Genomic DNA, 14,063 nt, shown 5'->3' with positions numbered 1-14,063 from the left:
TCAAGGTTTGGTTTGTGGACCCCTGGTGCCCTTGATATTTGTACCAGGGGTTTGCAAGTTGAGAAAGCTTTCTTAATAATGCTAAAATACTATTTGCCTTTTTCATTCTGTTTTCACTTGCATTCGTGGTACAAAAGCAGTGGTGGGTAGCACTGCTGGGCCTTAGCACCGTTCAAGGCAGTGATATCAAACTGTAAAAGTAATCATGTGTTCCTTACTGCCCTGCAGTTTTTTTTCTTTTCTACATGGCAATTTTTTCAAAGCCATTTTCTTTTTAAAATGTCCTTTAAAAGCAGTACAGATTATTAGTTTTTTTAGATCTGGAACATTGACTACCTGTCTTTTTAAAAAATATTCTGCATGATACATTTGGAGTATACATAAAGCATTTGTGCTAGATGATAAAGTACACTGATTATCTGAAGGAAGAGAACTTGTGCAACTGATGGAGTTACAAGCAGATTACCCTTTCTTGAAGCACCATTTTTACTTAGGTGATTGACAGACAAACTAAGACTGTTATCATTTTAATATTGGGCAGACATTTTTCTTGTAAATGAATGCTGTGAACATGGCACTTAAAGGAAAACAATTGGCAATAATTTTTTTGCTAATAATAAAATTTAAATGGAAACAACCTAACCATCCATTGACAGATAAATGGATAAGCAAGTTGTGATGTGTATTTATAATGGAATATTATTCAGTCCTAAAAAGGAAAGGAATCCCATCATTTGTGATAACATGGATGGACTTTGAGGACATTATATGAAGTGTCAAGAGAAAGAGCAAATACTCAATGGTCTCATTTATACAATTGGTAGTATTTTTTTTATTGTATAATAATACTCCCAGTATTTTTATAATTGGGAGTAGTATTCAACCATAAAAAGAAGGAAATCTTGCCATTTGAGACAACATAAGTGGATCTTGAGAACATTATGCCAAGTGAAATGTCAGATATGTAAAGACAAATACTGTATGATCTTACTTATATGTGGAATCTTAAAAAAAAAATAGCTCACAGATACAGAAAACAGCGATTGGCATTATTGCCAAAATGCCAGAGGTGGGCACCTGGGCAGTGAGTGAAATGAATGAAGTAGGTCAAAAGGTACAAATTCCAGTTTTAAAATAAATGTCATGAGGACATAATGTACAGCATAATGAAGTTGCTCAGTCGTGTCTGACTCTGCGACCCTGTGGACTGTAGGCTACCAGGCTCTTCCGTCCACAGGATTCTCCAGGCAAGAATACTGGAGTGGGTTGCTATTTCCTTCTCCAGCATAGTGGCTATAGTTAATTATAGCTGTATTGGATAATTGAAAGTTGCTAAGAAAGTAGTTCTTAAAAGTCTTCATCACAAGAAGAAAATGTTTTTGGTAATTATGTATGGTGATGGAGGTTGACTAGACTTATTGTGGTGACCATTCGTAGTAATACAAATACTAAATTATTATGTTGTATACCTGAAACTAACACAATGTTATATATCAACTATATATTTCAACAAAACTTTTTAAAAAAATTCATAGAAAGGAAGCCAGATTGTGGTTACCAGAAATGTGGGGTAGGGAGTGAAGGAATTGGATGAAGGTAGTCAAAACATACAAACCTCCAGTTATAAGATAAATAAGTACTGGGGATGTAACGTACCTCATGATGATTCTGGTTAACACTGCTGTTAGGTATATTTGAAATTGGTTGAGAGAATAGATCCTAAGAGTTCTCATCACAAGGAAGAAAAAAAAATTGTTTCTCTGCTTTTGTTTCTATATGAGAGGATGAATCTTAACTTATTGTGGTAATCATTTCACAATATATGTAAATCACATCATTATGCTATACTCTTAAAACTTATACAGAGCTGTATGTCGATTGTATCTTAGTAAAACTTGAGGAAAAAAATGAAGCTTTTAAAGGCAAATATCAAAATTTTAGAAAACTTTCATCTGTCACAATGAATTGAAAGCTTCCCTAGTAAACCCATGATGAAATTGGTGGTGAAACTAATGAAGGTGATTTTTAAAAATATGACGTCATAAAATATGTCAACATCTGGAAGATAATTTTTTCAGATGATCACTGCATGATATTTTCCAGTGATATTTTGTATGATATTACAAAATTATGCATGGATAAAAATTCCATTGAAGGTACAAATTAGACCAATGGATTTTCATGTATTAGAGTATGAAAAATTCATTGACATTTTTCAGTTTCCACATTGCAACTAATCTTTTAAGAACTACCACTTTCTGAATCTTAATATAATAATAAAGAATTGAGTTATTTGGAATAGCTATTAAAATCCCTTCTCTTTACTAACTATATATCTGTGTGAGGCCATATTTTCTTTATATACTTTGACTAAAACAATGCTTATCACAATAGATTGAATGTAGAAGCAGATATAAGAATCTGGCTATTATTGAACCAGGTGTTTAAGAGATTCTCTTTGCTAAACTTGTATAATAGATTTTTTTTGTCTGCATTCCTGGGGGCTATTGGCCTTTTGTTTTCTTTGGGAGAAAATTTTTAACCATAAATTTAATATCTTTAGTACCTAGGGCTATTGAGGTTATCTACTTCATGAGCAAACTTTGGTATTTTTTTTTTTTTCCAGTGGGTTTTGTCATACATTCTTTCAAAGAGTTGGTTCAATTTTTCAAATTTATTGACATGTATTTTATAATATGTGCTTATTTTTTAATGTTTGTAGGCTCTATAGTGGTGATGTCACACTCATTCCTTGTATTCATGATTCTTTTCCTGATTAATGTGATTAAAGGTTCATTAATTTTACTCAAAGAACTAGTTTTTGGTTTCATTGATGTCTCTCTATATTTCTGTTTTCTTTTTAATTGATTTCTGCTCTTATTTCCTTTTTTATGTTTATTTTGTGCATCATTTGCTCTTTTTATAGTTTCTTAAAATAGAAGTTAGAAGGGTCAGCAAACTTCTTTTGTTAAAGGCTCTGTTCAGTTCAGTCACTGAGTCGTGTCCAACTCTTTGTGACCCCATGGACTGCAGCATGCCAGGCTTCCCTGTCCATCACCAACTCCTGGAGCTTCTCAAACTCAGGTCCATCAAGTTGGTAACACCATCCAACCATCACATCCTCTGTCATCCCCTTCTCTTACCTTCAGTCTTTCCCAGCATCAGGCTCTTTTCCAGTGAGTCAGTTCTTTGCATCAGGTGGCCAAAGTACTGCAGCTTCAACTTCAGCATCAGTCCTTCCAATGAATTTTCAGGATTGATTTCTTTTAGGATTGACTGGTTTGATCTCAGAATGAATATCTTAAGCTTGATGGACTAGATAGGCTCTACCACAGCTCAGTTCAGCTGTTGTAGCATTAAAATAGCCATAGACAAAAACAGATAGATGTTGCTATATTAAAACAAAAGTCTGCTTATAAAAATGAGCATTAAACCATTGTTTTACTCCTGGTTTGGCTTCTGGGATAGCTGAAATGGTAAAGAATGTGCCTGCAATGTGGGAGACCTGGGTTTGATCCCTGGGTTGGGAAGATCCCCTGGAGAAGGGCATGGCAACCCGCTCCAGTATTCTTGGCTGGAGAATCCCATGGACAGAAGACCTTGGCGGGCTACAGTCCATGGGTCACAGAGAGATAGGACTGAAGCGACTTAGCATGCACACACCACTGTGAACATTCTTGTGCAAATCTTTTGTGGACATGTTTTCATGTCTCTCGGGTAAAACACCTCAGAGTGGAATTGCTGGTTTGTGTGGGTTTTATGTCTAACTTTTCACATAACTGCCTAACTATTTTCCAAAATGGCTGCACCATTTTCCATTTCTGCTGGGAACATATGAGGGTTCCAGTTCTCATCCTCATCAACATTTGTTATTGCCTATCTTATTTAATGTACCCATTTGAGCTGGTCTGAAATAGTATCTCATTGTGATTTTAATTTGTATTTCCTTAATGGCTAATGATGTTGAACATGTCTTTATGTGCTAGTTAGCCCTTTGTATATCTTTTTTGTTGAAATGTGTACTTATAAAATTTGCCCATTTTTTAAATTGAACTGTTTGTTGTCTTATTGTGTTATAGGAGTTCTTTGTAAATTCTAGACACAATTCCTTTGTTGGGTATATGTTTCGTAAATATTGTCTCCTTATCTATTGCTCGTCTTTCCATTTTCTTAATGGTGTTTTTTTCAGTAATAAGTTTTTATTTTGATGAGGTGAGACTATCAGTGTTTTCTTTTATAGATTATGGTTTTGGTGTTGTAGTTAAGAAATCTTTGCCTAACCCAAAGTCTCAAAGATTTTCTCATATCTTCTTAGTTTCGTTGTGACATGAGAGTCTAAGGTCACATTTTTGCACATGGATATCCAGTTTTTTCAGCACCATTTGTTGAACAGACTATACTTTCCCCAAGAATTGTCTTGGCAGTTTTCTTTTGCTTGGAGTCTGTTGAGTTTCCCCTTCCCTGTGCTGTGCCTGCAAATGCTCTCTAACTAGTTGGAGCACTCCTAGGGTTCCCCTCATTTGTTTGCCTGCTCTCAGGAATCACTGTCCTGTGCTGCCTTTTGTTCAGTATCTGAAAACCATTGTTTATATATTTTTGTCTAGTTTCCTAGCTGATTAAAAGTGGGAGGGTAGATCTGGTGCCCCTTATTTCATCATGTCCAGAAGCAGAAATGGTGTCTTCTGTTTCAGTTTTTTAAATATATATTTCTCTTTTTGCTTCTTATTTCCTAAGTTTCTTTAAAATAAAATCTTGGTTATATAACTTGGGAAAAAATACATTATTTTTAATTTAAAAAGAAGCAGAAACAGCAGCATCTTGGACATTAACATCAGCAACACAGGATGTATTCTTATAACTCATGTGTGAAATTATAGATATGATTCAAGAAATGTAATTTATTAAAATTACTGTTAATTTTGAGGGTATCCATTCTGTTTTTTGTTTCTTTTTTTGAAGAATGTTTGTAAAGCATGTGGCTTTCTGTTTTCAGGCGATTGTGGAAAAATGTGACAGACTCTCTGAGGGACTCCGAAATCGATAAAGCCACAGAGCATAAACGTACCCTGGAAGAACGTCAGAGGACTGAAGAAAGGCATCGTACTGAAACAGGCACACCTTGGAAAACCAAATATTTTATTAAAGAGGTATATGTCCTATATGCCTTCAGACTAAAACTCATTATCTACATAATGAGAACTTTACCTTAGTAGGCTTTTTTGACTTGTTAACACTTACATATCTTTGTTTCTGAAAATAGTCCAGCTTAACCATGAGCTTTTTGTGACTTTTTGACAATTTGTCAAATAGAATAGTTTACCAGCAGTTCAGAAATAGATTTGGGGATTTAAATTCACCACAAAATACTAATATTAATCTTTAATCTCAATAATGAATACACAATTAAAAGTTTGTTGCCATTGTGCCACAACAGTGAAACTTTTTTCACTTCCAAAGATCACATTTTAAGGGATACATGAAAAACTTAATTGGCCACACAGAGGATAGTGAAGTGGCTAGAATCTTTACAATGCTTAAGAATAAAAGAATGAAATGGTGAGTGTTTAGACTGAAAACAGAAAATTGGGGCTGTTCATTATAGCTTTCTTCAAGTATAAATAGGCTTTCACATGGAAGTTTTTTGTCAACTTGGATAGCAGACTAGAGCTAGGCCTAAATCTACGAAGCACATTTTGAGCTTGACATAAGAAAGAATTGTTTATCAATAAAAATACCCAATAATAACAAATGTACATTTTATAGTAATGTGTTCCTATCACTAAGCTCATATAAGAGACCAAAGCTTATATAGAAGAGTTCAGTTCACTGGTTTTGCAGTTAAGACTAAATGATTTCTTAAGTCTTTTCTAAATTTAAAGGTTTTATTTTATTTTGTTTATTACTTTCTGGTAGAACTCAGAGTAAGGTGAATAATGGACCAGAGCCAATGCCAAAAAAAGTTTTCTTAAAAAAAAAAAAGTTTTCTTGTCCACAGCCAAGTCTAAGGAAACTCATTGAATTTCATTTGGTCTGTCAAGAGAAACTCTGGAAAAATCATTTGAATGTGACTTTTGGATAGCTACTACTCTAAAAAGCACATAGTTTATTATAGTAATTTCATTGCTTTAATTTTTCTCATCTTTGGATATCTGATATAAATACCAACTGTTTTCATGGATAGGAATTGAAGGGAAAGTCCTTTCTGTATCTTTTTATATGGAAAAATAAAACCATTGTAATTACTCTGCAAAATTAAAGTTTGGTAACCTTGGATTTTTTTCATTTCAAGCTCACTAAGAAAGCAGATATACCAAACACAGGAAAAATTTTCTAAGGGAAGACTTCTATTAATCATTAAAAATGAACTCTATTGGCTAAGAGCAAGAAATTGTAATGGTAAAAGATGCAACCAAATTTAAAAGACAGGCCCTCCTGTATCTTTCAACTAACATGACATGGAAACATGCTACTTCTCATTCATTCTTTATTTGACAGATTATTATTAAGAGCCTACCACTTAATACCTTTATTACATTTTGTAATGTTGAATAGACAGGTGTAGAAAGTGGTAGCAAGATACAGCAATTTCCAGTAAAATACTGATTTTCTTTCCACCTAAGTAATCTTAACTAGCTGCCTGATGGAACAGTAGATTGGAGATGCTGACTCATATTTGGGCCCCTTTAGGTGGTAAGATATAAGATGACTTTCTAAATGGTGTGCCATGGCACAGTGGTACAAAATAGATAGGTAAGATTTTATGACAAATATTGATTGCCTAAGCTCATGGAGAAGAAGAGAAGTGAAAGCAAAGGAGAAAAGGAAAGGTATACCCATCTGAATGCAGAGTTCCAAAGAATAGCGAGGGGCATAGTAAAGGACAGAAATGGTATGGACCTAACAGAAGTAGAAGATATTAAGAAGAGGTGGCAAGAGTACACAGAAAAACTAAACAAAAAAGGTCTTCACAACCCAGATAATCACGATGGTGTGATCACTCACCTAGAGCCAGGCATCCTAGAATGCGAAGTCAAGTGGGCCTTAGGAAGCATCACTACGAACAAAGCTAGTGGAGGTGATGGAATTCCAGTTGAGCTCTTTCAGATCCGCAAAGATGATGCTGTGAAAGTGCTGCACTCAGTATGCCAGCAAATTTGGAAAACTCAGCAGTGGCCACAGGACTGGAAAGGTCAGTTTTCATTCCAATCCCAAAGAAATGCAATGCCAAAGAATGTTTAACTACCACACAATTGCACTCATCCCACATGCTAGTAAAGTAATGCTCAAAATTCTCCAAGCCAGGCCTCAACAGTATGTGAACCATGAACTTCCAGATGTTCAAGCTGGTTTTAGAAAAGGCAGAGGAACCCAAAATCAAATTGCCAACATCCATTGGATCATTGAAACAACAAGAGAGTTCCAGAAAAACACCTACTTCTACTTTATTGACTATGCCAAAGCCTTTGACTGTGTGGATTACAACAAGCTGTGGAAGATTCTTAAAGAGATAGGAATATCGACCATCTGACTTTCCTCCTGAGAAATCTGTATGCTGGTCAAGAAGCAACAGCTAGAACGAGACATGGAATGACAGACTGGTTCCAAATAGGAAAAGGAGTACATCAAGGCTGTATTTTGTCACCCTGCTTATTTAACTTATATGCAGAGTACATCATGAGAAATGCTGAACTGGATGAAGCACAAGCTGGAATCAAGATTGCCAGGAGAAATATCAATAACCACAGATTTGCAGATGACACCACCCTTATGGCAGAAAGGAATGAAGAACTAAAGAGCCTCTTGATGAAAGTGAAAGAGGAGAGTGAAAAAGTTGGCTTAAAGCTCAACATTCAGAAAACTAAGATCATGGCATCTGGTCCCATCTCTTCATGGCAAATAGATGGGGATACAGTGACAGACTATTTTTTGGGGCTCCAAAATCACTGCAGATGGTGACTGCAGCCATAAAATTAAAAGATGCTTACTCCTTGGAAGGAAAGTTATGACCAACCTAGACAGCATATTAAAAAGCAGAGACATTACTTTGCCAACAAAGGTCTGTCTGTTCAAAACTGTGGTTTTTCCAGTGGTCATGTATGGATGTGAGAGTTGGACTATAAAGAAAGCTGAATGTAGAAGAATTGATGCTTTTGAACTGTGGTGTTGGAGAAGACTCTTGAGAGTCCCTTGGACTGCAAGGAAATCCAACCAGTCCATCTGAAAGGAAATCAGTCCTGAATATTCATTGGAAGTACTGATATTGAAGCTGAAACTCCAATACTTTGACCACCTTTTGCGAAGAGCTGACTCATTTGAAAAGACCCTGATGCTGGGAAAGATTGAAGGTGGGAGGAGAAGGGGACGACACAGGATGAGATGGTTGGATGGCATCACTGACTCAATGGACATGAATTTGAGTAAACTCCGAAAGTTGGTGGTGGACAGGGAGATCTGGCGTGCTGCAGTCCATGGGGTTGCAAAGAGTCAGACATGACTGAGCGACTGAACTGAGCTGAACTGAATCTCATGGAACAGTCAAGTCACATCCTGTGTGTGACAGGACCATGGCTTGTGCTGTAAGAAGCACTGCAGAGTCAAATGAGGCTGATGAGATAGCTGAAGCTGGTACCCCAAGGTTCATAACAACTTTGGAGCTCTTGCCTTCAGGTATGGCTCTTTGCTAAGAAAAGTCATGTTACTGAAAAGCCTATTTTGTCTTCCTGTGGTCCTAGGCAGAATGCTAGATACATAGTAGGTGTTTCATCCATATTGTTATGAGTAACAAGAGCTTTTTCATTTGTTTGGTACTTTCATTATTGCTGTGAGACCAATTACAGACCAGTTTGAAATTGGCTTTAGATGGAGTATGGAAGAGTCTTTTGGTATAGAACAAGGAGAGAGAGTAACCTGAGAAATTATAGGTGAAACTTAAGTGTTTCTAGAATCATTTGGTAATACCCACCCTCTTTTCCTAACCATTTCTCATTGACATTTAGTTTACTAGATCTTCTTTGTCATTGTTTAGTTGCTTAGTCATGTCCAACTCTTTGTGACCCTATGGACTGCAGCACAGAAGGCTTCCCTATCCTTTACTGTCTCTTGGAGTGTGCTCAAATTCATGTCCATTGAATCAGTGATGCCATCCAACCATCTCGTCCTCTGTTGTCCCCTTCTCCTCCTGCCCTCAATCTTTTCCAGCATCAGGGTCTTTTCTATGAGTCAGCTCTTCACAACAGGTGGCCAAAGTATTGGAGCTTTAGCTTCAGCATCAGTCCTTCCAATGAATATTCAGGACTGATTTCCTTTAGAATTGACTGGTTTTTATCTCTTTGCTGTCCAAGGGACTCTCAAGAGTCTTCTCCAGCACAACAGTTTAAGAGCATCAATTCTTTGGTGCTCAGCCTTCTTTTATGGTCCAACTCTCATATCTGTACATGACTACTGGAAAAACCATAGCTTTGACTCTATGGACCTTTGTTGGCAAAGTGATGTCTCTGCTTTTTTTTTTTTTTTCCAACTCTTTGTGATGCCATGGACTATAGCCCATTATGCTCCTCTGTCTGTGGGATTTTCCAGCCAAGAATACTGGAGTGGGTTGCCATTCCCTTCTCCAGGGATGTCTCTGCTTTTTAATATGCTGTCTAGGTTTGTCATAGCTTATCTTCCAAGGAGCAAGCATTTTTTTATTTCATGGCAGCAGGCACTGTCTGCAGTGATTTTCAAGCCCAAGAAAATAAATTAGATCTGTTTCCTCCCTTCTGTGATTTTACACATCCATCAGGATCTGTTGGTTGTATCCTCTTAAATGGATGTTTAAAATTTCTTGAGATGTGTATAAATGCAAGCAGGAAGGCTTTTACAGAATAGTGGGCCACACTGGAGTCAGATGTCTAAGTTTCTACCGCAGCTCATACCTTGGATAGTTTATTTACCGTTTCTCACTTCAGTTTCCTCATCTGTAAAATGTAGGCAGGTGCTAAACTTCCGTGGTGGCTCAGTGGTAAAGAATCCACCTGCCAATGCAGGAGACACAGGTTCTATCTCTGATCTGGGAAGATCCCACATGTCACAGAGCAGCTTAGCCTGTGCACCACAGCCGTTGAGCCTGTGCTCGAGAGCCTGGGAACCACAGCTGCTGAGCCCACGTGCTGCAACTACTGAAGTCCACGCATCCTAGACCCCGAATGCCACAGCAAGAGAAGCCACCACAATCAGAAGCCTGTGCACCACAATTGGGGAAAAGCCCATGTAGCAACAAAGACCTATCACAGCCAAAAATAAATAAATAAATAAAAGTATTATTTTTTAAGTGTAGGTAGATATACAGAAGTTGTACTGGAAAGAACTCTGTCCCTTCCTGGGTGAAGTTGGGCTGCCCATTTCACTTCTCAGAGCCTCCATTTTTTCTTTGAAATGAGATGATCAGATGGCACAGGTTAACTTGTAAACCTAGCATTCTGTAATGTGATTAAATGACATCAGAATATTGCAATAATCAGTTCTAATGAGATGGATAAAACTGGAACCCATTATACAGAGTGAAGTAAGCCAGAAAGATAAACATCAATACAGTATACTAACGCATATATATGGAATTTAGAAAGATGGTAACAATAACCCTATATGCAAGACAGAGAAAGAGACACAGGTGTATAGAACAGACTTTTGTACTCTATGGGAGAAGGCGAGGGTGGGATGATCTGAAAGAACAGCATCGAAACATGTATATTATCAAGTGTGAAACAGATCGCCAGTCCAGGTTGGATGCATGAGACAAGTGCTCAGGACTGGTGCACTGGGAAGACCCAGAGGGATGGGATGGGGAAGGAGGTGGGAGGGGGGTTCAGGATGGGGAACACATGTAAATCCATGGCTGATTCATGTCAATGTATGGCAAAAACCACTACAATATTGTAAAGTAATTAACCTCCAACTAATAAAAAATAAGTGGAAAAATAAAAAATTTAAAAAATAGAAAAATTAAAGAATATTGCAATAGAGGAGAAAGATTGAATTCAATGCTGAATATGGGGTAAGTAGGAGTTTATAGCGAGCATGTAGGATGAGGGAGTAGATGGAAAATTACCAGGAGGCCTTGGTCAGATGTCAGTGATGATGGATCGAGGGAGGCCCGTGATTAGTTAGAAGGTGGGAGGAGAGGAACTTCATTGGATATCAAAAATGAGAGGATTCTTGATAAACTGGTTCATCGGGATTTTTTTGGCTAAAACTGAGTTCAGCAGGCCTAGAAGGCTTAGGCAAAACTAGAGACAAAAGAGTCTTAACTTTTAAAGTTTAGTCAAGGAGAGAGTCTTGTCAGTATGAGCCACATAATTGCTGACCATAAGTCATTTTTGGAACAGGGTATTGTAAATATATTTTTTAAAATTTAATGCAAATATATTGAAGTCGATATAGGGATTATGGACAGAGGTTCAAATCTGACTGACTTAATAACCTCATTGCAGAAGCACTAAATTTCAGTCTTAGCTACTGTGACCTCAACTTTTACCCCTCAACTTTTACCCCTCAACTTTTACTCAGCTTGGCTTTTACCCCAGTATTCTGCTTCATGCATTCTTGACATCACTTTTTCCCTCACTTGGTCTTCTCCTGTCTTTAGTAAACTCTTTGACTAACTTTATCTCCTTTTGGTAACCTTCTGTTCACAGGAACCAGGGAAAGCTAAGGGATAGAGTCAGGAAAGAACTAGAAAACAATACTCAGCTACTAGATGCCATTTGCCATGTAGAGAACAGTTAGTATGTTGGTGGCCGTTTTCCGTGTTCCACATGCTACCTGTCACTCTGTGGGTGAGGCTCAGTTTGAAGCATCTTGGCAAAAGTAGCAGAGTTGCTACAGATGACTTCCACATGGAGCACAAACTAGGTCTTTCCAGACCAGAACTTCTCACCTAATCCTAGCTAAACCACACATACTTTTTGATGTCTTAAGCAAAAGAGATCTTTTCTTTAAAAACTCTTGTGTTTAAATGTGAAAATAGAATTCCATTTCAATAAAAGCATGGCATCTAGTTTTGGTTACTGATTCTGAAAATACTAGAGGAATGGTCCTTTAATTTGTTTTTCTGCTTGTTTCAGGGAGATGGCTGGGTTTATCACAAACCCCTTTGGAAAATAATTCCAACAACACAACCAGCAGAGTGACACATACTATCTAAGACTCAACTAAATGAACTTCTCTGTTTACCCTAAACCCTCCCAGTATGGAGTCATTGCACTGAGTGAACTGCTTCCTGATTGCACAGACTGAAACTAATTACACACGAATGTACCGATTAGGGCACCATAGAACTGTAGCAAGACCAAAGTGTGGAAGAAGCACGATGGACTTCTCACCAAGCTGTTCATGTGACGTGAGCAATATCATCTGAAAACCTTTCACCTGAATTATTAGATGAATAATCTCTTATCCAGTTTCTGCTCCAGAAGCTAAGTTTGAATCCCCTGTTTTTGCATGGGGGCAGCAGATAAACACAATGAGAACTCAGTGATTTTAATTTCTTTATAGTGAAAATTGAAGTCTCTTTTAGAGTTTGTGCTTTGCTTTCTGTTAGTAGCTGAAGTATTCGCTACTCTTAGAACAAACCAAGAGGAGGAAGAAGATGACCCAGAAGTGGCTTCAGCCATTGTGCCTGAAATCAGTGTTAAAAAAAAAAAATCAACCAGGTTGTCATAACAAGGCATTCTGTTCCTTCAAAGAGACTGTGTGCCTGTGTCTGAGGAACTTATCCATTATCCACCTCTGTTGGAACTCTCTTTTAAAAAGTATATTTATAAATTGATTAGAATTATAACCATGGAGAATTTTTTCTTCTGAGCATTTTAATATACTTGAAAACAACATTGACTTGAAAAATTGCAGAACATTTTTCAATACCTAGTTTTATTAAATATTATACTTGAGAGACAATTTTTTTAAATGTGTTCATGTCAATATGATGAGATTTTGGCCTTTCTCAAGAACTGAGGCATTAAAGAACCTAGCAAATATTTAAAAATAAAGCTGTTACTGTTTTCCTTACCTTTTTTTTCATTTGTAGGTTAATATCCAGTATTATGTGCTATCCCTCTGGATAAGTATGCTTTATTTTACCTCCGTTCACTCAAAATTTAAAATAACTATTCCTATTTGTCAGTAATTCAGAATTTGAATATGTGACTAAATGTATGTATAGTATGGTTTTGTTTTCTTTTCAAGGAAACTCAAATGCTAACGAAAGAGTATGAAATAAAAAAGATACCAGGAAAAAAGGTATCAGGAAGTTGTATTCAGGTACAGATCTTTTTTTTTTAAGTATTTTATTGAGGTTGAAGAATTACTGACAAAAGAATAGTGCTAATTATGGCTTTCATCATTCATTCAAGTATTTATTGAGCACCTACTTATGGTACTCAACAGTTGTTTTACTGCAAGCTACCTTAATTTTCCAAGAGTGGTGCCTTACTCTGTTTCTCCTGATGTGGTCTTCCAATCAGTGTGTGTAACATATACCTATTATTCATCAGCCGTTGTAGGTGGCTGTATCTGTTGCATCAACATAAGATGTTTAAGCTTTGTGCGCTGATAAATTGTGTTTTATTGAAGGGGGTTAATAGGATGAAAACAGTAAAATAATTTTTTCAACAAATTGTAAATTGTAAGAAAATAATTGGTTTATGTACAACCATTTTAATGATTCCCTTGTTCATTTTTGCTGTGAAATGCACTGAAAAAAATCTCAAAATGAATTAAAGTTCATGTGTTGGAAAGATTAAAAAATAATAAAACTGGACAACAGTGATGCCTTTGTCTATTTTATGAGTGGAGAGAAATAGAAAGTTGGAGTTATTTCTCCATTCATTTGAGAAGGGCATTTATTTTTTAATTTATTTTTACACAAAACTTCTAGTATTTTATTAATTTTTCATAGTTTTACAGTACTAGTAAAAATAATGGTCATTAAGTATAAAATGGAAGTTGAAGAAAAAATAACCTGTCTTCCTTGACTCCCACCCTCCCCCAAAGAAACTAGCTAGGATATGGCAAATATCCTTTTCACA

At 36.6% G+C, this 14,063-nt stretch overlaps 1 protein-coding gene across 1 annotated transcript in view; it reads left to right on the top strand.

The window, feature by feature from the left end:
- OSBPL11 (oxysterol binding protein like 11) overlaps window positions 1–13,804 on the top strand; it is a 90,005-nt gene extending 76,201 nt beyond the window's left edge. Inside the window, exons 12-13 of the mRNA XM_043473211.1 lie at window positions 4,994–5,147; window positions 12,102–13,804. Of these exons, the coding sequence (XP_043329146.1) occupies window positions 4,994–5,147; window positions 12,102–12,167 (220 nt within the window). The 3' untranslated portion in view covers window positions 12,168–13,804. The remainder of the gene's footprint in view (window positions 1–4,993; window positions 5,148–12,101) is intronic.
- The last annotated feature ends 259 nt before the right edge of the window (window positions 13,805–14,063 follow it).

This window comes from Cervus canadensis, chromosome 7 (genome assembly GCF_019320065.1).
Source record: "Cervus canadensis isolate Bull #8, Minnesota chromosome 7, ASM1932006v1, whole genome shotgun sequence".
NCBI classification, from domain to species: Eukaryota; Metazoa; Chordata; class Mammalia; order Artiodactyla; family Cervidae; genus Cervus; species Cervus canadensis.
Note: the sequence above shows the minus strand (reverse complement) of the source record. Positions and strands in the feature narration are given on the sequence as shown.